General features: G+C 40.4%; 1 protein-coding gene and 1 long non-coding RNA gene across 19 annotated transcripts in view; one reads left to right on the top strand and one right to left on the bottom strand.

Moving 5' to 3' along the window:
* The window catches only part of FTO (FTO alpha-ketoglutarate dependent dioxygenase), a 334,924-nt gene that overhangs the window by 267,215 nt on the left and 42,377 nt on the right, over nucleotides 1–25,332 (bottom strand). For 2 of the 17 annotated variants that reach the window (XM_043495127.1, XM_043495121.1), the window contains exon 1: nucleotides 19,550–19,597. The exons of 14 other annotated variants lie outside the window; for them this stretch is intronic. In XM_043495127.1, coding sequence (XP_043351062.1) covers nucleotides 19,550–19,582 — 33 coding nt within the window. In that variant the 5' untranslated portion in view covers nucleotides 19,583–19,597. Of the gene's footprint in view, nucleotides 1–19,549; nucleotides 19,598–23,270; nucleotides 23,435–25,332 lie in introns of those variants that run through there. One more of the 17 variants, XM_043495131.1, reaches the window with a different exon arrangement.
* The window catches only part of LOC122456317, a 79,331-nt gene that overhangs the window by 49,482 nt on the left and 4,517 nt on the right, over nucleotides 1–25,332 (top strand). The window contains exons 2-3 of one of the 2 annotated variants that reach the window (XR_006275175.1): nucleotides 1,858–2,077; nucleotides 5,007–5,556. This is a non-coding gene — a long non-coding RNA (uncharacterized LOC122456317). Of the gene's footprint in view, nucleotides 1–1,857; nucleotides 2,078–5,006; nucleotides 5,557–25,332 lie in introns of those variants that run through there. The other variant, XR_006275174.1, reaches the window with a different exon arrangement.

Consider the following 25,332-nt stretch of genomic DNA (forward strand, 5'->3'; position numbering starts at 1 on the left):
TAATGAAGGTGCAGCAAAAGTACACTGCCTGAATTTACATTCTGAAATATTATATGCCTGGTTAACTGTTTACCAATTAAGCAGTTCAAGGGGGAACACTTAGTGACATTCTCCAGCCAGGCAGCATGGCTGTACAAAAAGTATCTGCCTGACGCATCATCATGCAGGGCATCAATACCATTTCCAAATAGATTTCCTTTTCTCTTACTTGTAAAACTACACAACACATAAGGACCCTATTCAGTGTATGTGCTATAAAAACTAAGCATGCCTAGTTTTTCAAATGAAAATTCCCCACCTGTGCAAACACCATCATACTGGAAAGCCAGAAGATTTGAAAGTACCTCCAAGTTACAGACCAAGACCTTGGTATGAAAATGTACTATAGATCATATTTAGACATATGATGTTACAAGAATTTCTGAACCATAAAGTATCTTTAGAAATGAAAAAAGCATAAGTTAAATTTTGCAATGTAGCATATGATGTATGTATCATTCATTGAAGAGATGATATTTTTCCTCACACAAATAGTCTCAATGACATCAAGGCAAGCAAGATTTGCCTCTGAATGGAGAATGTAAATTTGGATTAGGTGTTCTAAAATAATTAGGAGAAAAGAACCATGCTGCATCATTAAGGTTCTTTCTTCTGTCACTCTCAAATGTAATTTTAAAGGTGCCTATCATCTTTGCATCTAAGTGCTGAGTACAACAGATATCTCCACTTTTGGAATAAGTTAAATAACAGAAGTGAAATACTTGGCTATTACAAATAATTAACATTAAATTGTTACCATGCCCTTGTAGAAATCACAGCTACCAAATTTGTTGACAGTTACAAGAGGAAGATATACAACCACAGAAATGGGTGGGCACTGCTTGAAACAGGATTAATGTGACCAAACTTGACCCAAACTAACTCCAAAGAGTGATCAGTTTACAAAAAAACTACCAAAATCTGGAGCGTGAGTTAAAGATAGCCCTGGGCATTCTCTTGCCATGCATTTCTCACATATGCAGGATGTTGCTAGAGGAAAAAAGATCAGCTTCACTACACCAAGTAATCTCTCTGGACATGAAGCAAGACCACATACACATGTAATAAATCAGCCAGACACTTCCAAAACATAGTCTACAAATAACTATTTCTTCTAAATGTTAAGAACTATTGATTTATAGCAATGTACCAACCTTTGACCTTAATGAGTCACACAGCCAAAATCCTATGTAATATTTTGAAAATATAGGAGATGAAGTTTAAACAAACTAAAGGCTTGTCTTACTGGAGGATCGACACTGTGATGATCGATGCATCAGCGGTAAATTTAGTGAAGACCCGTTGACATTGCATAGTGTGGACCCCGTGGTAAGTAGATCTAAGCTATGTTGATCTGAGTTACACTATTCACATAACTCGTATTGCATAGCTTAAATCTTTTCCCTTTAGCGTAGGAAGGCCTAAGATGCTGAGGCCTTGTCTACACTATGCATGAAAGTCGATCTAAGCTATGCAATTTGAGTTACGTTAATATCGCAGAGTCTACACTACGCAATGTTGACTGGAGATGTTCTCCTGTCAACTCCCCTTACTTTTCTTGATCCGGTGGAGTACAGTAGTCAACGGGAGAGTGATCGGCGGTCAATTTAGCGGGTTTTCACCGCAGCGTCGATCCTCTAGTAAGTGTAGACAAGCCCTAAAGCCCTGAATGAGAAAGTGGATTGTCCTTCCACCAATACCCTCCTCACTGTTCTCTGAGCAGGCTCTGCAGAGCAATGTACCCCTGGACTGAGAGGTCACTCTTATCATATGAATCATTCAGAAAAGCATTTGGATTTTTCTCTCTTTGATGTGCAGGTGACCTTTGAGAGAAATGGAGGCCTGAGATGAGTAAAGGGCCACTATTGGTATTAAATTGGAGAATATACCAGTGCTACTACATCCAACACTGCAAGTAAAGGAGGAGACAGAAAACGGATTGACTGCAACAAAAAAGTCCCTGTTGATCCTGCTCAGAAAATTGCAAAGGAATAAGGGCAAAGGGAGTAAGAAAAGACATCCACCCATCTGTACATAGGTGAGCAAAGCCAATGATGCCTGTCTGCTTGGCAGTTGTCATCCTCTCTCAGGTGCACTAATTTAAGACTAGATAAAGGAAAGTGATTTACTTACCCCAGGATGGCTGGGAGCACTGACAGTAGCAGAAGGCTCCTGCAAACATTGACTATGCAAACTGAGATATTGCAGGTAAGGAGGGGACAATAGACCCACTGAACAAGTACCAATGAAGCAGGCAGCTAATTCTTGGTCCTCTACTGAGAGCAAACGGCTGTTTGCCTGGGTGAACTGCAGCAGAAGCTGCTGTCTACAGAAAGTTATGCTCATCCTTCAGAAAAAGGAATTTTCATGATTTAAAAAAAAAAAAATCCGCACCCTGAAATCCCCACATCAAACCCTTTCCTTCAGTCTAAGCACACACCTGCCTATTCTCAACATATGATTGGAAGCATGCAAAATAAAGTATCACATCTCAGAAGAAAAAAGCATTTAGGCAGATGTTACAAAAATAATGAAATGACCCAAGTACCATATTAATCCTATTGTCACATATTCTTAACCATTCATCATCCTGTTCTCTGTTATTTTCACATAAAATCTTGCATAAATCTTTGATGGTTTTTTCATATATGCTGTATATTTCTGACACATACAGGGAATAGGAGCCTCCTACACAATTAAACTATGAATAATTATAGAGTAAAACATCGTGGTGTATGGATACCAACCCATGAACATAAGCTATTTATTTTCTGTACAGGTGATTAAAAGGTATTTTGAAATTGCATAAAGGGCCAGACCGTGGCCCATCCTGCATGTCAACACAAGGCAGCAAGAGGGGGCGTAAGACTAGATTGTTGCCACTTCCGCACAGGGAGAATAGATGCTCAATAAAGCCTCTATGTCCCCACCTTTGCACAGGTGGGTGGAAAGTGGCAAGAGAGGATGGAGCCTTGACTCCATACCCCAACATTCCTAGCAGTATAATTATGGCAGTGCTTTGGGGAGCAGACACTGCGACAAGCACAGATCTGTTGCAATGTACCACCTCCTCAGAGCATAGGATGTAAGTGATATTGTGACTCCCCAAGTCACAGTCTCACGCCTGGGTTGCTCCAGAAGCAGCGAAACAAATGCACTGTCTCTTGCCAGGGGCAGAATCACAAACTGACAGCTTAGTCCAACTTTATTTAATAAATATTTTGAAAGAAGCATTCCAGTTAGTTTAATTTATCTAACAACAGAGCCTTAGAAAGTTAACAAAGTCCCATTTTGTTATGAAGGTTTCTTGACATAGATACTGATTATTATAACGAGCTTTGATTGTAATTTCATTAGTTCATGTTTAATGTCATTGAGGCGTGTGTACTTTAAGTCCTTTTAGTTTACTCTTTCAAATCTGTAACTATTGAAAATGTGCTTGTTCTGACTTGTCTGATAGAAAGCACATAATACTAATTGCAAAGTAATAATTCTGCATATTCAGATTCATCCATGCTTGTAAATTATTTATATTTTCTAAATCACAACCTAACTCATGTTATAATGACCTTCAGTACGTAATCTAACTGCTGCCTAAATTTTATTTGAATTATTCATTTTTTTAAATGAAGAGATGAGATACTCCTAAACATATTCCCCCAAGATGTCATGACCTTAAAATAGGGAAAGACAGAGATAAGAGAGATGAGAATTTAATCCAGACAGAGTTTCTCACCTGACGGCCTGAGTCTTCCTTTTCCTTATGCAGATAGGAACAGGCCAGTGTTCTGCAGCAGAAAGCGCAAATGGGAAAACACAGCTGTTGGCATGTTCACCATTTTGAGAACCCACAGAAATCCCTTTGTGTGAATTCCATGCATTCTGAGGTCATAATGAAGCAGTTAGAGGGGCAGTGAGACATGGCTGTATTAACTTCTATCTGTGTGTTTTACTAGAGTTGCCAGTCATCTGGTTTTCTACTAGAATGCCCAGTCAAAAAGAGACCATGGCGGCTCTGGTCAGCACTGCTGACAGGGCTGTTAAAAGTCTGGTTGGCGGTGCAGTAGGGCTAAGGCAGGCTCCCTTCCTGCCCTGGCTCCATGTGGCTCCCGGAAGTGGCCAGCATGTCCTGGCTCCTAAGCGCATCGGCTGCCACGGGGGCTCCATGCGCTGCCCCCGCCCAAGCACTGGCTCCGCAGCTCCCATTGGCTGGAAACTGTGGCCAACGGGAGCTGTGGGAGTAGTGCCTGCAGGCGAGGGCAGCACGTGGAGCCTTCCTGGCTATCCCTGCACCTAGGCGCCAGTTGACATGTCATCGCTTCCAGGAGCCACCTCAGATAAGCGTCACCTGGAGCCCACACCCTGCAACCGCTCCTATGCACCAACTGCCTGCCCCAGCCCTGAGCTCCCTTCTATATTCCAAACCCCTCAGCCCCAGCCCCAGCCCGGAGCCCCCTCCTGCACCCCAAACCACTCATCCCTGGTCCCACCCCACCTCTGCCCCAGCCTGGTGAAAAGGAGCAAGTGAGCGAGGGAGGGGAGAGCAAGCAACGGAGAGAATGGGGAAGAAGTGAGCAGGATGCAAGGCCTTGGGGAAGGGGTGGGGTAGGGGGCATTCGGTTTTCTGCAATCAATCAAAGTTGGCAATCCTAGGTTTTACACTCCTCTGAGAAGAGAAGAGAAGAGAAGAGAAGAGAAGAGAAGAGAAGAGAAGAGAAGAGAAGAGAAGAGAAGAGAAGAGAGAATTAGGCCCCAGTTCAGCAAAACACTTAAGTACATCCTTAAGTTTCATTAACTTTAATGATGCCTTAATGAGGAGGGAGAATGGGGGAAGGAGAACCGACAGAAGCAAAACTCCCATGGGAGACACTACCAGAGAGAGGTGGGGGCCTGTCATCAGCATGAAAGGAAAGTCCATCCCCAGAGATGGCATTGCTTAATCAGCCTTGTGTTTTGTCTTCCCATAGGTCCATGGAAATTGTGAGGTATGTAGGCTGTGTCCCTGTGTCCCCACCCTGAGAATGCAAACGCCTCTCCCCTGGAGAAGAAGACGGCTCCAACTCCATGAAGCGAACTCCTGAGTTTTCAAATGTGTCTCTCCCACACTCACCTTTGGTGCTTCCCACAGGAAGAGCCATTAGTCCCTTTTAAAGCTGCAATTGAATATGAATGTTCCCTCAGATTATTTAAAAAACCAGAATATGTTACCTAAAGAGTCTCACTGCTCAAATGTTATCAGGTTGGATGGATTTATAAAATGAAGATAGGATAGTTATATGGGCAGAACTTAAAACTTTTTAATATACTGCCAAGCCCCTCCCTAGAAAGGCTCCCTCACTTTACAAGGTCTTTCTCAAAATTTGACCCAAAAATGTCTTACATTTTAAAAAAATAACATTTTAAAAACCTGAAACGTAAGGCCTAAAACCCCAAGATGTTTTGTATTGATACGTCATTTGCCCCCATTACCTACAACTGTTCTTATTACTTGCAGTTAATAGTCTAGTTGAGGGGAGAGGAAAGAGGGGAGAAGGGATGACTTAACAGTATTATACACCTGCAAAGCTGGAAATCTTTAAGTTGAAGATGGAGTCCATTACAGCTGTTGCCCATTAATTATATACAAAACATAATATAAGAGGTTATAAAACTACTTCTGGTTTCACAGTTTGATATATCATTTGTAAAATTCAATCCAACTTCAAACTTGGCATAAAAATTCTCACATCTTGACCTTTGAAATTTGTTTTTATATTTTAATTGGATTTAAAGTTATAGTTGTCAATAAAAAGATCTTATTAGTTTAAGAAGTTTGTTTTTACTCATGTAATATAAAATAAAGGTCTGATCTGCATAGAACATAGCCTGCACATTCAAAATCTTTGCAAAGACCATGTTTACGCTAGATGCACTCCAGCTATCCTTTTGTGCTAATACACTCTCTTTACTCACGTGTGATCAACATTGGACCCAGTAATTATGGACCATTGTGTTAGCTGAAAAGCTTTCAGCTTCCGCTGTGATTACTCTCAAAGATGGCTTACAGAAATATGGCAAGTCTTAGCAATGCAAAACAATTAGTTTTAAGAATGATCCATACAGTAGATATATGAGCACATGGATTCCTTTAATCACTTATGCTGAAGACAGGAGCTGGATTCTAAAAAGTCAAAAGTCTTCAAAAACCCCTTTCCTCATTAAGAAATTATGAACTCCTATTCGTTTTGTTCCCCATATACATCACCCATGTGGCTTCATTTTTTAATTGCCTTGACCAACTCTTTTTGCGGGGTCCTCTTTCCTTTCCCATTTTCTAAAGAAATCCCACTTGGCTCTGTGCTTGGCCTTCTCTCCTCCCTTTACAACTTCAGTATGGGTGTCATCTTCTTAAACAGCTTCATCTACCATCTGTATGTTTACCTTCCCACCCCTAAGCCACTTCTCTTCAAATAATCCCAAATCTTGGAATGTACCTCAGACATTTCCTCTTGGATGTGGATGTCTCACGGTCAATTTAGATATAACATGGACAGTCCTGAACTTCTAATCTTTCCTCCAAAGGCCGCCCTCATTCTCTGTATCTGAAGACAAAACAACCCTCCTCTGTCATTCAGGCCTGCAATCTGGAGAGCAGGAGCTGTTTGACTCCTTCCATTCCTCCCACCTTTCATATGCAGGATGCCTCAAAATCTGGCTGCTTCTTCCAAAGTAACATTTCTAAATCCAAACTATTCTTTGTGCCCACACAGCAGGCCCACTAGCCCTTCTCATTAAATGTTTATTGTTACTGTAGGTGTACAAATAAAAATGTTTTGCAATTACTGGACCTTATTTGCTTCTCACTTATATCAGTTTCAAACCATTGTAACTCTACTACAGGGGTGGCCAACCTGAGCCTGAGAAGGAGCCAGAATTTACCAATGTACATAGCCAAAGAGCCACAGTAATACATCAGCAGCCCCCCATCATCTCCTCCCCTCTCACCGCTCCCAGTGCCTCCTGCCCACTGGCAGCCCTGCCGATCAGCGCCAGCGCCTCCCCCTCCCTCCCCGACCTCTCAATCAGCAGTTTCGTGGCGTGAAGGAGACTCTGGGTGGGATGGGGAGGAGTGAGGACACAGCAGGTTATGAGGAGGCGGTGGGAAGGGATGGAGTGGGGCAGGGCCTGTGGCAGAGCCAGGGGTTAAGCAGCGAGCACACCCCGGCCCGTTGGAAAGTTGGAACCTGTAGCTCCAGCCCCGGAGTCGGTGCCTATACAAGGCACCGCATACTAACTTCTGAAGAGCTGCATGTGGCTCCAGAGCCACAGGTTGGCCACCCCTGCTCTACTGCATTCAGCTGAGTCAATTTCTGACTTACACTGTTGTGACAAGAGAAAATCAGGCTCACTGCATATAGCAATTTTCATCCATGGATCTGAAGAAAGTTTAATGAATTTTGTCTCATTATCCTTATAAGGCATAGTAGGTTAAATATAGATTTTCATAGATGAGTACAGAGAAGTCTAGCAACTTACTCAAGTTCACACAATTAGTGATCAGAGTAGCAGCCGTGTTAGTCTGTATTCGCAAAAAGAAAAGGAGTACTTGTGGCACCTTAGAGACTAACAAATTTATTAGTCTCTAAGGTGCCACAAGTACTCCTTTTCTTTTTACAATTAGTGATATAACAGAGAAAAGTGAATCTTCAAAAAGTGCAGGCAAAAATGTTATTTGCCTTTCACTCCTCCTTTGGGGGCCTGATTCAAACCCCACTGAAGTTAATGCAAAGACTACCAATAGATCAGACCTTAGACAAACAGATTCTTGGATCACAGTGTCTCTTGGGTTTGTGGCTTAAAATCTCATATAACCTCATAGACAGTACAATACAGTACAGTCACTGTTCCATTTGGGACAAGTTCAGTGTTAACTTGAAAGAAGCAGGTATCATTTTCTTTTTATATTTACAGGATACTGACAAATTGAATTTTTAAAAAAAAAATCTCAGTTTCTGATAAACAGCATTTTAAAAAATAAATCCTGAAACTAGATTTTAAAATTCCTGAAAAAACAAAACAAAATAGCTTTTTTTGCTCCCCTGAATATGAGTCTTTTAGCACAGAAAAAAACTAACTGTAACTGTGAAACTGACTATACCCAAAATACTATCAAATGCACAAAGTAAGCACACTAAAAATAAGTTTTCTTCTCCTATCTTTGTTTTATAATATTAGATGTAATTTGCAATTATAGTAGTTACAAAGACTTCAGGTAGAAGCGTGATTTTCAAGGTGAAAGTGATTCTTTAACCTGGTTAGTTGGTGTTACTTATTGAAATTTTATAGTAACTGAGATCATTCAAATGGTTCACTGAATCTAGTTCAGTCAGAAATGAATCTTTAACAATAAAAAATGCATTCTAGAAATGTATTGTTGCTGTTTGTACTTTTCTATATAGTGCATTATCACAAAGAAAATTTCAGATAATTTCTTCTCTTTTCTATTTTGATTCAAATGCAGTTATATTTTCAATTTTCTTTCATTATACTCAGATTTACCAGCAGTTACACTATCTGTGCTACCATTCTTCCTATAATCTAATCTGTCAAAAAATACTGGCAGATATAACACCACAAATTGCACTGTACTTAGGGCAGTACAGCACACCTTCCCTCCCACGATCATGTCAAACAGGCTTTATAGGTTCTTAAGGCCAAGAACTACATGACTCCATCTAAACTAGTATGAATCAAAATTCATGATCTAGAGTTATCTAAAAAATACTTAATGGTTCATAACTTGTGTTCCCAAATTGCACTCCATTTCCAAATATTTTTTGGTTTATGTAATCACTGTACATTTTACTGTCCCATTAAACAGACTAGTTAGATTACGGAGTATATAGGACCTAATTAACTGATTGGGTCATGGAGGGAGGGAAAAAAAGTAATGCACAAACTATAGGATTGCAAACAAAAATCTTAGTTCTAATACCAGTATTTATAACTGAGCAGCTGTCTAAAGAAAAAAAAAGGTTTTTTTTCCACCAAATGCATCCGATGAAGTGAGCTGTAGCTCACAAAAGCTTATGCTCTAATAAATTTGTTAGTCTCTAAGGTGCCACAAGTACTCCTTTTCTTTTTGCGAATACAGACTAACACGGCTGCTACTCTGAAACCTGTCTAAAGACTGATATTCCTTCCTGCTAAGGTACTGTTTGGCTTTGCTTACTGAGTCCAAGTTCTCTACTCTTTCTCATAACTCAACAGGCCCACATTCTGGTTTTCTCTCTCTCTCTCTCTCTCTCACACACACACACACACACACACACACACACACACAGCCCAGTCATGCATATGCACAACACACTTGACTGATGTAACTGAACTCAAAGTTAATTTATGCATTGAAGCAGCTTAGCTATGTGTGAAAAATGTCTGCTATCAGTATCCCTTCTCAGTGGCCTGACTTGATATGTTAAGGGTCCTCTAATTGTTGTTTTAACCTAAGGAACATTGTTCTTTTGCCAGTAGCTGTTAATGAAAAGGGACTGGCAATCTTCTTGCCCAGTTGAGTGTTAGATTTGTCACACATGATTTAGCACTTTAAGTAATTATAATAGGAAGTTGAAATGATAAATCATTCAAACATGGCCTCTTTTTGCTGCTGGAATGCCCCTGAGCCCCACCCCAGCAGACCCTATCAATAAACTGTTGGCATCACTGCAAGCACCTTGACAGCATCATCCATTTTTTGGTCCCTTTACCATTCGGCATCCTCCTTCAGCAGGTACAGACTGGTTACTGGATCAGCTCTACACTGGTGGAAAGCAAGCAAACTTCTTGCTTTGGGAAAATTAATTACCTACCTTTATACAGATTCCAACACCTATTAATCGTTCTTCAGACTCGTATGTGTGCGTGTGAGAGAGTGTGCACACGTTCGTTCAGGGTGAGAGGGCTTTTATATTTTTGGACGAACATGGCTTTTGTGAATTGTGAAGGATCTGAAAAGAGCAAAGACTAAGGACTATTTTTGCTTGGCTTTCTTCCCACCGTTTCACTGAAAGACAGTCAAACAGATGCTGAGAAACTAAATGCAATATATACCACTTAACTAGGCAGAGCGTTATCAGGATATCTCCCAGGGAGCTAAATTAGCTTAATGACAGTAAATGGAAATGGTTTCTACTTAATCCAGATAATTGTAGCAAAAATTCCTCCTAACAGCCAATGCCAAAGAGCTAAATAGTGTTTGACCAGGTGTTAAATATAGGTTATAGGTTAAATATAGGAAATGCTAAGCACCAGTCTTAACACAGAACATGCCAAACAATAATTAAAAAAACCAAAACAGAGATCAAATAAAGATAAAATACCGTAATTATAATTCTTCCTTGTATTTTTATTCCACAAAGAGTTCTACTCCATTTTAAGTGGGAAACAGGATGGTGTTGTGATTAAGACGAAAGTTAGATAGTTAGGGGATCAGAGTTCTATTCCTGTCGCTGTCATACACTGGCTTTAGGCAAGTCACTTAACTCCTCTATGCCTCTGTTTTTCCTCATCTGTAAAATGCTGGGAGTGGGTGGGAGAGATTTCCCTAACAAGACACTGTGAAGCCTAACTCATTAGTGTTTGTAAAACACTTTGAAATCATTGGACTGAAAGTGCTAGAAATGGACAAAACATTATTATAATATAATATTATTTAGTCTCTTCAACTGATCAAGCAGTTCACTTTTTCTTTTTAAATGGCTTCTTCTCTTTGAGCAAGATTATTTCTTAAAGTGTATACACATCCCCAGTGGATGTTCTGATTTGCACCCAGACAGGAATAGGTGCAAATTCCATATGCATGTAAGCATGTTGGCACAGGCAAAAGCATACTTGCACTTTTTGAAAAACCTAGTCTTCAGCAGGAGAGCTGCCTAAGCAAAAAGCCAGGGTGTGCACGAGGTGCTCAATTAAGTGAATATATTAAAATTTTAATACAGATTTAGGCTTGCTAAAGGTTTAACACTTAACAACGGTTGCTTTTTGGCATCACAATCTGTGAAAGTCTCACATTCTTATACAACAGCCACCATCTTGGCTGACAGACCAGAACTAAAACCATGTGTTGCTATAGAAAAGAGCCAGAGTCTCTAGATGGTGTTATAACAGACTCCTCTTCTTTGCAGATCAGACACAGAGGGGAATTTGGAACACAGACTCACTGATGGGTTATGCTAATACAAAATTGCTCTGATGGATTCCCATTCCATTGATAAATTTGTGCATAATAATACAGTGAGATTAATGTTAAAGTTTGGAGATGGTTAACTAAAAGTGCACTTGGCCTCAATTCTGAGCTGGTATTTGTACGTTCCCTTCTATGAAAATGAAGAGCAAACCTTTGAGGAAAACCAAGAAGAATCTCAAATAAGCCAAAAATTAGGTTTTCATCATAGAATGCAAATTCTTCAAAGCAGGGACCAACTCTGCCTATGTGTTTTTACATTGCCTTACAAAATGGGGCCTTGATCCTGATAACTGACCTCTGATACTACCACAATACAAATAAATGATAATGGTAATAATGAGTTTATTAAGTGATATACTGTTGCTGTAGCAGCCACTGTGGAAGCTTGTGTGGAGGCTGACAGCAGAAGCAGCCAGGTATCTGGATTGTGGAGGACAGGGGAAAGAAAAATGCCTCTGGGTCCCTGGGGGAGTGTAATCAACTGTGGACTCCTACAAGATGCAGTACTTCCAGCCATTGGGAAGGGGGGGATGGGAAGACCAAATGCCAGTTTGGAGTAACTAGCTCTGCTGACTAAACTAATATCCCTCTGTACTTCGCATTTAAGAAGAGCAAATACCAGGATTCTGCCTGCCCCCTGTGCTGTTTGTTGCTCTGTGTGCCCCCTCACCACTTTTCAGGCTCATACATGAGCCACTACAATTAGCCCAAAGGCTTTACCATATGAAGTAATCAGATAACATCCATTATTGCAGAATTATTAGAACAAGGTCCAGATTTAGGGAGATGCAACCAGTTTCTCTGCAGCCCCCAGAAAATATTGAGTTCAGTTGAGAATCCAGGACTGTTTTTATGACTGATAACAACAACAAAAAGATCTCAAGTCTAATTCGAGTATGTTTAAAAATCAAAAAGAAAAGGAGTACTTGTGGCACCTTAGAGACTAACAAATTTATTTGAGCATAAGCTTTTTGCGAATACAGACTAACACAGCTGCTACTCTGAAACCTTTAAAAATCAAAACACTAAAGATTTTTTTTAATCATCTGAAACTTAATATATTATTTAAAAGACCTCACACTCAAAAATAAATGAAATAGATTCATAGATACTAAGGTCAGAAGGGACCACTCTGATCATCTAGTCCGACCTCCTGCACAGCGCAGGCCACAGAATCTCACCCACCCACTCCTATGAAAAACCTCACCCATGCCTGAGCTATTGAAGTCCTCAAATCATGGTTCAAAACTTCGAGGGAGCAGAGAAGCCTCCCTCCAGTCAACCATGCCCCATGCTACAAAGGAAGGCAAAAAAACCTCCAGGGCCTCTCCAATCTGCCCTGGAGGAAAACTCCCTCCCGACCCCAAACATGGCAATCAGCCAAACCCTGAGCACATGGGCAAGATTCACCAGCCAATACCCAGGAAAGAGTTTTCTATAGTAAATCAGATCCCATCCATATAATATCCCATCTCAGGGGATTTGGCCTATTTACCCTGAATATTTAAAGATCAATTACTTACCAAAATCCCATCATACCATCTCCTCCATAAACTTATCGAGTAGAATCTTAAAACCAGATAGATCTTTTGCCCCCACTGCTTCCCTTGGAAGGTTATTCCAAAACTTCACTCCTCTGATGGTTAAAAACCTTCGTCTGATTTCAAGTCTAAACTTCCTGGTGGCCAGTTTATACCCATTTGTTCTTGTGTCCACATTGGTGCTGAGCTTAAATAATTCCTCTCCCTCTCCTATATTTATCCCTCTGATATATTTATAGAGAGCAATCATATCTCCCCTCAACCTTCTTTTAGTTAGGCTAAACAAGCCCAGCTCCTTAAGTCTCCTTTCATAAGACAAGTTTTCCATTCCTCGGATCATCCTAGTAGCCCTTCTCTGTACCTGCTCCAGTTTGAATTCATCCTTTTTAAACATGGGAGACCAGAACTGCACACAGTATTCTAGGTGAGGTCTCACCAGTGCCTTGTATAACGGTACTAAAACCTCCTTATCCCTACTGGAAATGCCTCTCCTGATGCATCCCAAAACCGCATTAGCTTTTTTCACAGCCATATCACATTGGCAGCTCATAGTCATCCTATGATCAACCAATACTCCAAGGTCCTTCTCCTCTTCCGTTACTTCTAATTGATTCGTCCCCAACTTATAACTAAAATTCTTGTTATTAATCCCTAAATGCATAACCTTACACTTCTCACTATTAAATTTCATCCTATTACTATTACTCCAGTTTACAAGGTCATCCAGATCCTCCTGTATAATATCCTGATCCTTCTCTGAATTGGCAATACCTCCCAGCTTTGTATCATCTGCAAACTTTATTAGCACACTCCCACTTTTTGTGCCAAGGTCAGTAACAAAAAGATTAAATAAGATTGGTCCCAAAACCGATCCCTGAGGAACTCCACTGGTAACCTCCCTCCAACCTGACAGTTCGCCTTTCAGTAGGACCCGTTGCAGTCTCCCCTTTAACCAATTCCTTATCCACCTTCTGATGTTCATATTGATCCCCATCTTCTCCAATTTAACTAATAATTCCCCATGTGGCACGGTATCAAATGCCTTACTGAAATCTAGGTAAATTAGATCCACTGCATTTCCTTTATCTAAAAAATCTGTTACTTTTTCAAAAAAGGAGATTAGATTGGTTTGGCACGATCTACCTTTTGTAAAACCATGTTGTATTTTGTCCCATTTACCATTGACTTCAATGTCCTTAACTAATTTCTCCTTCAAAATTTTTTCCAGGACCTTGCATACTACAGATGTCAAACTAACTGGCCTGTAGTTACCCGGATCACTTTTTTTTCCTTTCTTAAAAATAGGAACTATATTAGCAATTCTCCAATCATTCGGTACTATTCCTGAGTTTACAGGTTTCAGAGTAGCAGCCGTGTTAGTCTGTATTCGCAAAAAGAAAAGGAGTACTTGTGGCACCTTAGAGACTAACAAATTTATTAGAGCATAAGCTTTCATGAGCTACAGCTCACTTCATCGGATGCATCCGATGAAGTGAGCTGTAGCTCACGAAAGCTTATGCTCTAATAAATTTGTTAGTCTCTAAGGTGCCACAAGTACTCCTTTTCTTCCTGAGTTTACAGATTCATTAAAAATTCTTGCTAATGGGCTTGCAATTTCAGGTGCCAATTCCTTTAATATTCTTGGATGAAGATTATCTGGGCCCCCCGATTTAGTCCCATTAAGCTGTTTCAGTTTCGCTTCTACCTCTGATATGGTAATATCTACCTCTATATCCTCCTTCCCATTTGTCATGCTACCATTATCCCCAAGATCCTTTTTAGCCTTATTAAAGACTGAGGCAAAGTATTTGTTTAGATATTGGGACATGCCTAGATTATCTTTAACCTCCGCTCCATCCTCAGTGTTAAGCGGCCCCACTTCTTCCTTCTTAGTTTTCTTCTTATTTATATGGCTATAGAACCTTTTACTATTGGTTTTAATTCCCTTTGCAAGGTCCAACTCTACTCGACTTTTAGCCTGTCTCACTTGATCCCTACATGTTCTGACCTCAATTAGGTAGCTTTCCTTGCTGATCCCTCCCATCTTCCACTCCCTGTATGCTTTCTGCTTCTTCATAATCACCTCTCTAAGATGCTTGCTCATCCAGCTTGGTCTACAACTCCTTCCTATGAATTTTTTCCCCTTTCTTGGGATACAGGCTTCCGATAGCTTCTGCAGTTTTGATTTAAAGTAATCCCAGGCCTTCTCTACCTTTAGATCCATAAGTTCTTCAGTCCAATCCACTTCCCTAACTAATTTCCTTAATTTTTGAAAGTCAGCCCTTTTGAAATCAAAAACCCTAGTTGCAGATTTATTTTTGTTAATCCTTCCATTTAGTTTGAACTGAATTAGCTCATGATCACTTGAGCCAAGATTGTCCCCTACAACCATTTCTTCTATGAGGTCCTCGCTACTCACCAAAATTAAATCTAAAATGGCATCCCCTCTAGTCGGTTCAGCAACTACTTGATGAAGGAATCTATCAGCTGTCGCATCTAGGAAAATCTGAGCCCTATTATTATTACTAGCACTGGTCCTCCAGTCTATATCTGGGAAGTTAAAGTCTCCCATGATCACGCAGTTTCCATTAGTATTTACTTGATTAAAGACATTAAAAAGGGCTCTATCCATATCCAAATTAGATCCCGGAGGTCTATAGCACACCCCAAGCACTATTGTAGGAGAGGCTTTACTAGTTTTCTTCCCCAATGTAATTTTTGCCCAGACAGACTCTGTCTTATCCATTGCATCGCTTCTTATTTCTTTACATTCTACCTCATCATTGATATACAATGCTACTCCACCCCCTTTACCTTTGTTTCTGTCTTTCCTAAACAGCACATACCCTTCAATACCTGTAGTCCAGTCATGACTACTATTCCACCATGTTTCTGTTATCCCTATAATATCTGGTTTCACTTCCTGCACCAGTAGCTCTAGTTCCTCCATTTTGTTACCTAGACTCCTCGCATTGGTGTATAAACATCTTAATTTTTGCTGTTTGGCCTCGCTCACATTTTGTACCCTATTAGGCACAGTCATTCTACAGCCAGTATAACCTATTAGACTAGTATCCACACCGCCCTCGCTCCTTATATACATTCTCCTACCCACGGCTGTATCCATTCTTACTTCGTCTTCTTCCCTCTCAATGCTAAAATCTGGCGTGGAGATTTTCTGGACATCTCCCATCCATCTCCCCCCAATTCCTAGTTTAAAGCTCTCTTTATCAGTTGTGCCAGCCTCGATCCTAGAAGTCTATTTCCTTCCCTACTCAGATGAAGTCCATCCCGAGAGAACTGACCTCTGTCCGTGAATGCCTCCCAGTGGCCATACATCCCAAAGCCCTCCTTATAGCACCACTCCCTAAGCCATCTGTTGACAGTCATAATCTTGTCAGACCTTTGTTGCCCTTCTCTAGGAACAGGAAGGATCCCGCTAAAGATCACCTGAGCCTCAATTTCCTTAAGCGTCTTCCCCAGCCTAGCATAGTCTCCCTTGATACTTTCCAGCGAGAATCTGGCTGTATCATTTGTTCCCACATGAAGGATAATTAGGGGATTCTTTCCCGCTCCCTTGAGGATCCTTTTCAACCTCAGGTCTACATCCCGTATCTTAGCACCCGGAAGACAGCACACCCTTCTATTCTCAGGATCAGCTCTAGTTACAGGCCTGTCTATTCTTCTCAATAAAGAGTCCCCGATCACATAGACCTGCCTTTTCCTGGTGACAGTGGTATTCTCCAGTCTCTCCCCTGTTCCCTCTGGCTGCAAGTTCTTTCCATTCCTATTTTCCCTTACAATCCTCTTCAACCCATCCTGTATCCTCCTGGGGCTCATATTTGGTGTAGTCTCCCTTGACTCTTTCCCTTTTCCTATAGGACTAGCCTCTCTTCTCTTCTTCCTTACCGTTCCACCTTCAACAAGTACCTGCTGATCCCCTTCTTCATTTTCCAACTCTGCAAACCTGTTCCTAAGCTCTATTTCTCCTTCACTAGCCCGTCTTTTTCTCTGCCTGGTTCTTTGAGTCACATGTTTCCACTGACCACTTTCCTCACTCAGTCTCTCCTCAAAATTCCCCAGCCCTGCTTCCATCTGTGAATCTGAGCTTTTCCCTTCAGATACCTCATGTCTTTGCTCCATCATCTGCTCAAACCCCTTCCTAAACTCAACCAGACTTTCCACCTGCATCTCCAAACCTCGGATCTTTTCCTCCATCAGCTCTATCAGACGGCATTTCATGCAGAAAAAACTCTTACCAGTTCTCCCCTCCAGGATCATGTACATACCACAGCTTCCACATCCAGTCATCCTCAATGTGTCTTGCACTACAGGAGTCACTCCCACAGCTGCCTCTGTATCTGTAATCTCCTTCTCACCTAAATCCTGTTAATCTGGGAAACACAAGCCACACCAAAAAGACCACCCCCCCAGCAAAAGCAAACCCCAAACAAGCACCACAATACAAACTCCCACTCAAACTCCCCTGTTTAGAGCTCTGTTTTCTAGCTCCTGTGCCGCTGCAGCTGTCTGTGCCGCTGCCTGACTGGCTGGCTACCTTTATAGGGCCCCTAGTCAGAAGCCCCGCCCCCTAGGCGGGGCTCAGCTGCTCTCTCAGCACAAAGCCCCACCCCCTAATCAGGCTCAGCTCCTCTCCCAGCACAAAACCCCTACACACACACAAATACAAATACTAAAAATACAAAACCAAGTACAACTACCTTCTCCTCCAACAGAACTCCCACTCAAACTCCCCTGTTTAGAGCTCTGTTTGCTAGCTCCTGTGCTGCTGCAGCTGTCTGAATAAAATGAGTCTAGGAAATACCTACACGTTTTAAAGGACCCCAGTTTGACATGAAGTGTGATTTTCAAAGTCCCCTGGATAACAAAGCTAAAGATAGTGTTAATGTAGAAACAGCAGGTGCTAAGTGCACATGCTTGTGCTCATACCATCAGCTAAAGGGGAGATCAATAAGCAGCCAGAGTATTAAATTTCACATACTGTAACTGTCATGCCCATTACATAGTATTTGAACATCTTCATAGCATTACAGAATTGTTGGCTCTCGACTTTTTCTCTATGAGGTAAATTTGAAATTATTTTCCATGGATTTCACTTGCCCAGTAAGGTTATAAAGCCAGGTGTCACAAATTTAGCAAAACATGTAGAACTTCACAGCTTTCCAGAGACAGAACCCCTTGATAATTTATCTCATTTTTTATTTTATTTTTGGGGTTGAAAATTTTTGGGGGTGACGGTTGAAATATTTATGATGTGTTATACTGAACATCTAAAAAACAATGTATTATCAAATTACATTGGGTGTGGAGGAAGAGACCCACTCTTAATACTTTTGGGGCAGGCCTATGGTACAATTTTTGGGGTTCCACCTGCCCATTCATAACTGATTCCCATCTAACACAAATATTCCACAATGCATATAGCTAGCCTATGATTTTGAGGAGCCTTGTGAGATGATACTATGCAAACCCCCCAAAATTAACGGACTCATTTTACTTTAAGAGCGGGGGGAGAGGGGACGAGAAAAGGAGAAGAGATAGTTGGGAAACAGCCAGCATGTTAGGTCTCATTGGGCCTCTGCTGCAGAAGTGGAGCCCAGCTGCTTACTCTCTTCAATACTTGTGATTAAGTTGTCCTTGAAAAAAGGACATTACCTTTTTTTTTTTTTTAATGGAAATAGATTCTAACCGAAATGTCTCTAAAATCAGAGGTGCCTTTGGCCCCAGACTTCACTGGCGGTGTGGTTCGCAAAAAAAGGCTTTGAATGGTAACTTGGCCACAAACTCATGACCATGGTTCCATAAAAACAGGTCTTCTGCAAAGTGTCTGCACCTTCTAAAGAAATAGAACAATCACTGCAGAGATTATGTATTTTCTAAACTACACAGGTGTACAATGTGCATATAACATATTTTCATATGAATGCTTTTCAATGGTATACTAACTGATGGTTTGCAAGGAAAGCAGGCACGTGGGGCCTGATCAAAAACCCTTTCAAGTTGATGGGAGCTTTTCCACTTATTTCAAAGGCCTTTGGATCAGGCTCTTGAGGCATAATTACAAAATTTATTTACAAATAAATCTATATAAAAAATGTGAAAATGACATGACTGTCAATATAGGTAAAGCTAACATGCTCATCACCATTCATGCAAGTGTGTGAAAGTTTTTCATCAGTCATTCACATATAGATTTATGTATATGTTACATGCAGAGAAAAATGCTAAGTTTTATAAGCATCACAATACAAGTATTTTTTCACATATGATATGTATTATACATTAGGTCTCAAATATCACATTGTGCCATATGCCAGGCCATAGAATATGATGCACATCTACAATAAATACTTCCCAATATATTTATAATAGGAGCCACTTTTATATTAGTTAATCTGTTCTTATAAAAAGATATATAAAGCATATGCTATTTAGAATGGATATCAATTATATCTATATTTCTTCCATGTGGGCAGAAACAGTCATATTGACAACATATATCAAATGCTATCACTATGTTAAGGCAAGAGATGTAACCTTCCAGGCCTGTGTTCTGAAGGTAGGTACTGAACTCTGTCTATTCCTCGTGCCCATGGTCTGGTTCTATCTATCTGTAATTGGTAAACAGATAGATAGTATTTACCGGCTCTTTGAGCACTGCATCTGTTTCCCCCCCAATTCAATAAGGACTCTAGATTAGCACATACCCTCTCCTCTGACTGACCTTGTTTGACTGGCACCTGAAGTGGTGGCACATTCCACCACTGCCACTCTGCTGGGCTTTCACAAGTAATCACATACTTGTCTATTTTTTGGTTTTTAAAAAGAGAAGCAGCATGGTCTGGAGGAATGAGTGCAACAAAGAATGTCAGGAAGTCTGGAGATCTGATCTAGGCTCTGCAACTGACTTACTGTGCCACCCTGGGGAACTCATTTTTCCTCTGTTTCCCCATCTGTAAAATGGCGACGATGATGCTTACCTACAATACCTAGCTCAGAAGAGAGTTGTGAGATTCATGTTCATATATTGCTTAGAACATACACTGCACTATTTTAATGCTAAATATAACTTATTGTGATTGGAAATAATTATTTAATTTTCCTTTACATGTCTGGATGGTTTGAGATCCTAAACCACCATCATTTAGTTTATAGTGCACTGAGAGACAAAATACAAAAGAGCATTGAACTATTAGGAAAGAGATATAACTGTTAAGACATTTGCTTTGTGCCAAACCAAGACATTCCATAATACAAAGGAATCACTCTTTAACAACTTGCTTAAGAATACATCTGTTGCACAACAAAGTTAGGCATTATTGCTTCTTAAAAGAATGCTGTTTTATTAATCACAATAAAGCACCCTAGACACCTGGGAAGAAAAATTAAACATTTAGCTCCCAGTTTTCTATTTTATTACTTGAATGTTTAGGGGCCTATAGGCAATAGAGAACAAAGTAATCAAACCCACATTCCCTCCCAGCTAGGATTTCACAGAAATGCTGATTGGCTCCTTCCATCCCCCAGCATAAAAATGCAGTAGGGGTAGGAGGGATGGCCATTGAAGGGTAGAAGACAGAGGGAGGTGTGAAAAGCCATTTTCAGAGAGATCCCTGGCCAGATAAACAGAGAAACTCTTCCATGATCTTACCTACCTCCCTGCACCCCTTGCCCCATTAGTGGTAACATGACAGACAAAGTAGTCCTTTTGCCATTAATACAAAGGTCATATCTGTGCTTTGTGCACACGGGGTCACAACATGAAAGGGAAGTAATGTAGCTCTGACCAGCATTTTGACCATACTTTCAGTACTTATTTAGATATACAGAAATTCCATCCTCAAGATGGGGAAACATGCTTAAGCCAGCTGGTCCCGGACTCTTCCCTCCTCCTTCCCACTCTCAGAAATGCTGTGTGGAGTTTCTGCAGACGACAAACTGACAGGCTCACAGAGAAGGGATAGGTTTCAGAGTAGCAGCCGTGTTAGTCTGTATCCGCAAAAAAAAAAGGAGGACTTGTGGCACCTTAGAGACTAACAAATTTATTAGAGCATAAACTTTCGTGAGCTACAGCTCACTTCTTCGGATGCATCTTTTCCCAACACACTCCTCTGTCCTATTTTACCAGGTTTTGCTCCCTACAGTGGAGCAAACTAAATTTTGTACTACTGTATATTTTAACTGACTGTCAAATTTAACAAACCAACAAACACCAGGAAACAGCACTGGCTCACTTGAGTGTAGTTGAGAGCCATACGCCGAACAAAGTGAAAGCAGGGTTGCCACAATAACCTGCTGCAGATGCAGAAATGTGTCAAAGGATGATAAGAAAACAGTATTTCCCATCCAGCTGCTCAATGCTTCATGACGCATGCTTGGCCAGCAAAAGCACTGTGCCCATCAGCCTGCAGTATACTTCACCTTATTGGATCATTAGGACCATAGCACTTAGCAATCCTACCACAGGCTCACTACTTTCTCCCAGCCCTTAACTGTGTCTCTTTAGGACTGACCCCAGAAAGAGGTTTACATGGCCTCACGTGCAGAAGTAGGACAAGTCACACACTGAATATCTGACTCCTTTACTTTTTCTGGTTTAGTTTTAATATCACAAAGAGATGTGTCAAATAGTGGAGTAAGATTATATAATCAACTTGCAATAGGATAAACTAAAATAACATGTTTAAAGAAAAAAAGGCAACACGTTTTAACAGGATGCCAGACTTTTGTATGCAGCATGGATCTGCCAGGCTCCTTTGTTGTTGAGTTATCCTGATATCTGGTGCTTGAATTCTTCATGAAGATGCAGTGTAATTACTGCTGAGTCCTACTAGCAGGTGGAACTTGTTAGCGCCACCAAGGATATCAGTGGGGTTGGAGCATATGTCTGGACAGAGAAGTCCTGTATGGAAATCTTAGCAACAACCAAGCTTAGGGACAAAATTTAGGCTGAGCTTTATATTTGGTGGTTGTTATTTGAGTTTCTGCTAAAGCCAAACCCCAGGGAGGCAGTAAGTCTAGGGTATATATGGCGTGTTTAAACTTTTCATCGTTTTTCAAAGCTCTACGTAATTCTGGATATCCCTACTTATTTTCAATTGTCAAGCTTTGTGTTGTCATCCCCTCCACTCTGCCAGCGCTCTCACTTTCATCCACCCTTATGTCAGATTCTCTCACAGTCTCTTCCTGCTCATTTTCTATGCAGTCACCTGCATGGCATAACCTCTATGAGCTCATCAACAGGCTCCTGACCTGTTGACGTTTAAGTCTCTTAAAGAGCCACTGCTGCCATCCTGCCTAAAGTGAATTCAGTTGCCTTTTATATAAATTTTCTCTTTTTTCTTCTCTTTAGACTGTGAGTTCCGCGGAGCAGGAACCATCCTTCTTAAATGCTGTGAAAGTGTGTGGTACATACACAGTGAGCACTACCATAAATACATAACAGTGCATTTTGTTTAGGGTATGGTGGACTCTACATCTGCTCACAGGAGTGCAAAATTAACATAAACAGCAAGCAATATTTTACATTGTATAGCAACTTTCATCCTAATGGAGCCCAGAACACTTTGTAAGCAACAGGATATACTGTAGACACCACAGAACCACAACCAGAATTGGGTAAAGGGAAGCAGTCAGACGGTCAACTAGTACTCTACCTAACTGTGTGTTGAGGAGTGATTCTGTCCAAGTATACAAAGGCTAACCTCTCTGTCCTTATGAAAAGGTCCACGGAATCTTTAATGCTCACGAACCTACTCAACTTTTAAAAACACATGTCAGAGACTTGCACTCAGCAAATTGCACTTTACTCAGAACATCTTGAATCAACCTTGCTGTGATCTGATCCAGCGGTTCTGCAAGTCTAGGTGCTCTTAACCTGAAAGTCACAAAACTAGGCCACCATTCCACATATATTATGCACTTATAAGTAATAGCCATCCAGGTGACAGCAGCTTAGATGCATTAATAAAAGAGATGGAGGTCAAGGAGCTGACATTAAGAGACAACTGTCAGGGTCACCTTTGCTCTTGTTTACTGACTATATAATACTACCTACCTTTCGAACTGGAAGGGAGTTGCTTGTTGAAAAACATCATATGATGAAAGGAGGATAAAACAAGGACAATGCAGGATATTAAAAAAAAAAAGTTGGAAGAAGGAATTTTAAAATATAGTGAATCAGACAAATGCAGTAGTTACAGACCAACATTTTTTAAAATCACTACTTTGAATCCTATCTCAGCAGGTAGTGACTGAAAGTAATCATCTGCCAGCTTTTCTATGGACTATGAGAAATGAGCCGGTCATCTTAAACCATTAATAAGTGTCTGTATAACTAATAAAACCAACCATTACAATTGGCACTAATTCAGCAGAGAATCAAGGACTTGATGGAAGTTAAACTACACTTGCACCCTTATCACTGGCATAAAGGTGGAGGGTACCTTGACAGTGTAAGATGGGGAAGCCTGCACGGCTACTGTCTGTAGTAGAGGACTTCAGACTCCAGGGTTGGACAGTCTAGTATTGCCCACTAGCACTGCATCCCCTTTTGGATTTTATTTTTTTAAACTTCCAGCAGAGTAATCTTCAACAAGTTCACTTTTGGCTGATAGCTTGTTTTCCTTACTTTTTACTGTTAAACACAACCCCAGCCTTTCCTATCTATCCTCAGAACATGGAGGACAAATGTGTATTTCTACGTATCACACAAGCATACACATTAACATTAAAATCCCTATGTGACTTTCCTCTTGAATAACTAAAAGTTGAATGATCTGCACAAAAATTCATAAAGGACTGAAATATGCTTCTAATGTGTATAACTGTTAGGAGGAGTCCATAGGATCTAATTATTTTTAAAGCTACTCATTTATTTTTGATTGTTCCAAAAGTTGAAAAGTTAACTGTATTGTGTTTACAAATCTTCACTAGGCTATTAAATAAAAACTGAAATTTGTTTGCATTACACACCACAGGGACTCCGGGGAAGTTAATATATACCCATTCAAAACAATTGTGCAAAAAATAGTGGTGTTTTACAGGGCTTAAGCTTTGACCTGCTTAACTTCATTCATAGAATGCACAATCCGTCACGTACAAAAACACAGAGGAAAATGTGAGGTGTTAGTAAGTACCACTGTTAGTGAGAAACTCTGCTAATTATTACACCAAATAACCATAGTTAACAGGCCAGAGCTGTGAGAGGGGCATGTTTCAGGGCATTAAATGGCTGCCTTGGATGGAGATGAATATATTACACTATGCCCTTTAACAATAAAACAATTTTCCTGACATCTAGAAATCCATGCAGCTGTAGCAGCATAGGGGAAGACTCAAGACTTCACTTTGCGTACAACGATGTTTCAGTGCCATCTAGTGACGAACACTTTAACTTGATTGACTCTAAAGACTTACAGTACAAGTAAAGTTCAAAAGCTGTGTCATCTATATGGAATTGAAAAGCAACCCCATGCCCACCCTTTACAGGGAGAATTCAGGCATTGGTAAGACATGCTGAGACAGTTGTCTCTCCCTCCCGTGTTTCTGAAATATAAAACACCTGTTCAAGTGCATATTTATTAAAATGAAATACATGTGTTTTTACTGAAACTTTCCCTTAAAAGCAACACAAGATAGAAGTCTTGCAGAAATGGACAAAATATAGTCTACGTTAAAAACCAGAGGAAGCTCAAAAATGAATAGATTTTTTTTGAATTTTGTTAATGAAATATTTTATCAAATTAATCTACTTTAAAAATGTCCTTGCTAGGATAAAAGTTTTCTCTTGCTAGGATATGTAGCAAAACTACAGATTCTGACATTGACTGATCTTGCACAAAGTCATTCTGAAGTGAAACCAGAGTGAAGACATAGGAGGAAAAAACAAAAGCAGCTCAAGGCCACGTTACTACGACTCTCGGTGCACTTCAGAAACCAGGAATTTAGCAACTTTCAGTCTCAAAACTAGATCAGTTTGAAGATATCAATATAATGAGTTCAAATACCTAAGTGTTAGCAAATTAGAACAAAATCTACAGAATGCAATTTCAAAACAAAAACCACATTTAAAATATAAATTCCAAACACACAAATGAATTTAAATTTACACAGGGCCAGGCTCACCAAACTAATGCAGAATAGTCCAAATGACAGCACTTGAATCCCAGAAGAGATTAATCTCAGCAGGAGGAAGTCAGTATTTAAATCAATGCCCTCAGTAGGGTTTCTGTTTGGGTGGGCAACTTCAATTCTCTCGATGGAACTTCCTTAGAACTCAACTGCAAGAGCATCTGAGAGTTCATATTCTCTGCACCATTCCTCCTACTCTTCAATGTATTATGATCTCCTGCATCTCTCTTTCCTGTTGCTACAAGTGAGGTTGCAACCATTTTCTGTCACCACAACCCTGTGGTATTTCTGCTGCTGACTACAGCCTATGTATACACTTACTTTGCAGTGGAACTATCCTAACCAACATTGCAAAATGGCTGACGTATATAGAAA

The sequence above is a fragment of the Dermochelys coriacea genome, chromosome 12 (genome assembly GCF_009764565.3).
Source record: "Dermochelys coriacea isolate rDerCor1 chromosome 12, rDerCor1.pri.v4, whole genome shotgun sequence".
Lineage (NCBI taxonomy): Eukaryota > Metazoa > Chordata > Testudines > Dermochelyidae > Dermochelys > Dermochelys coriacea.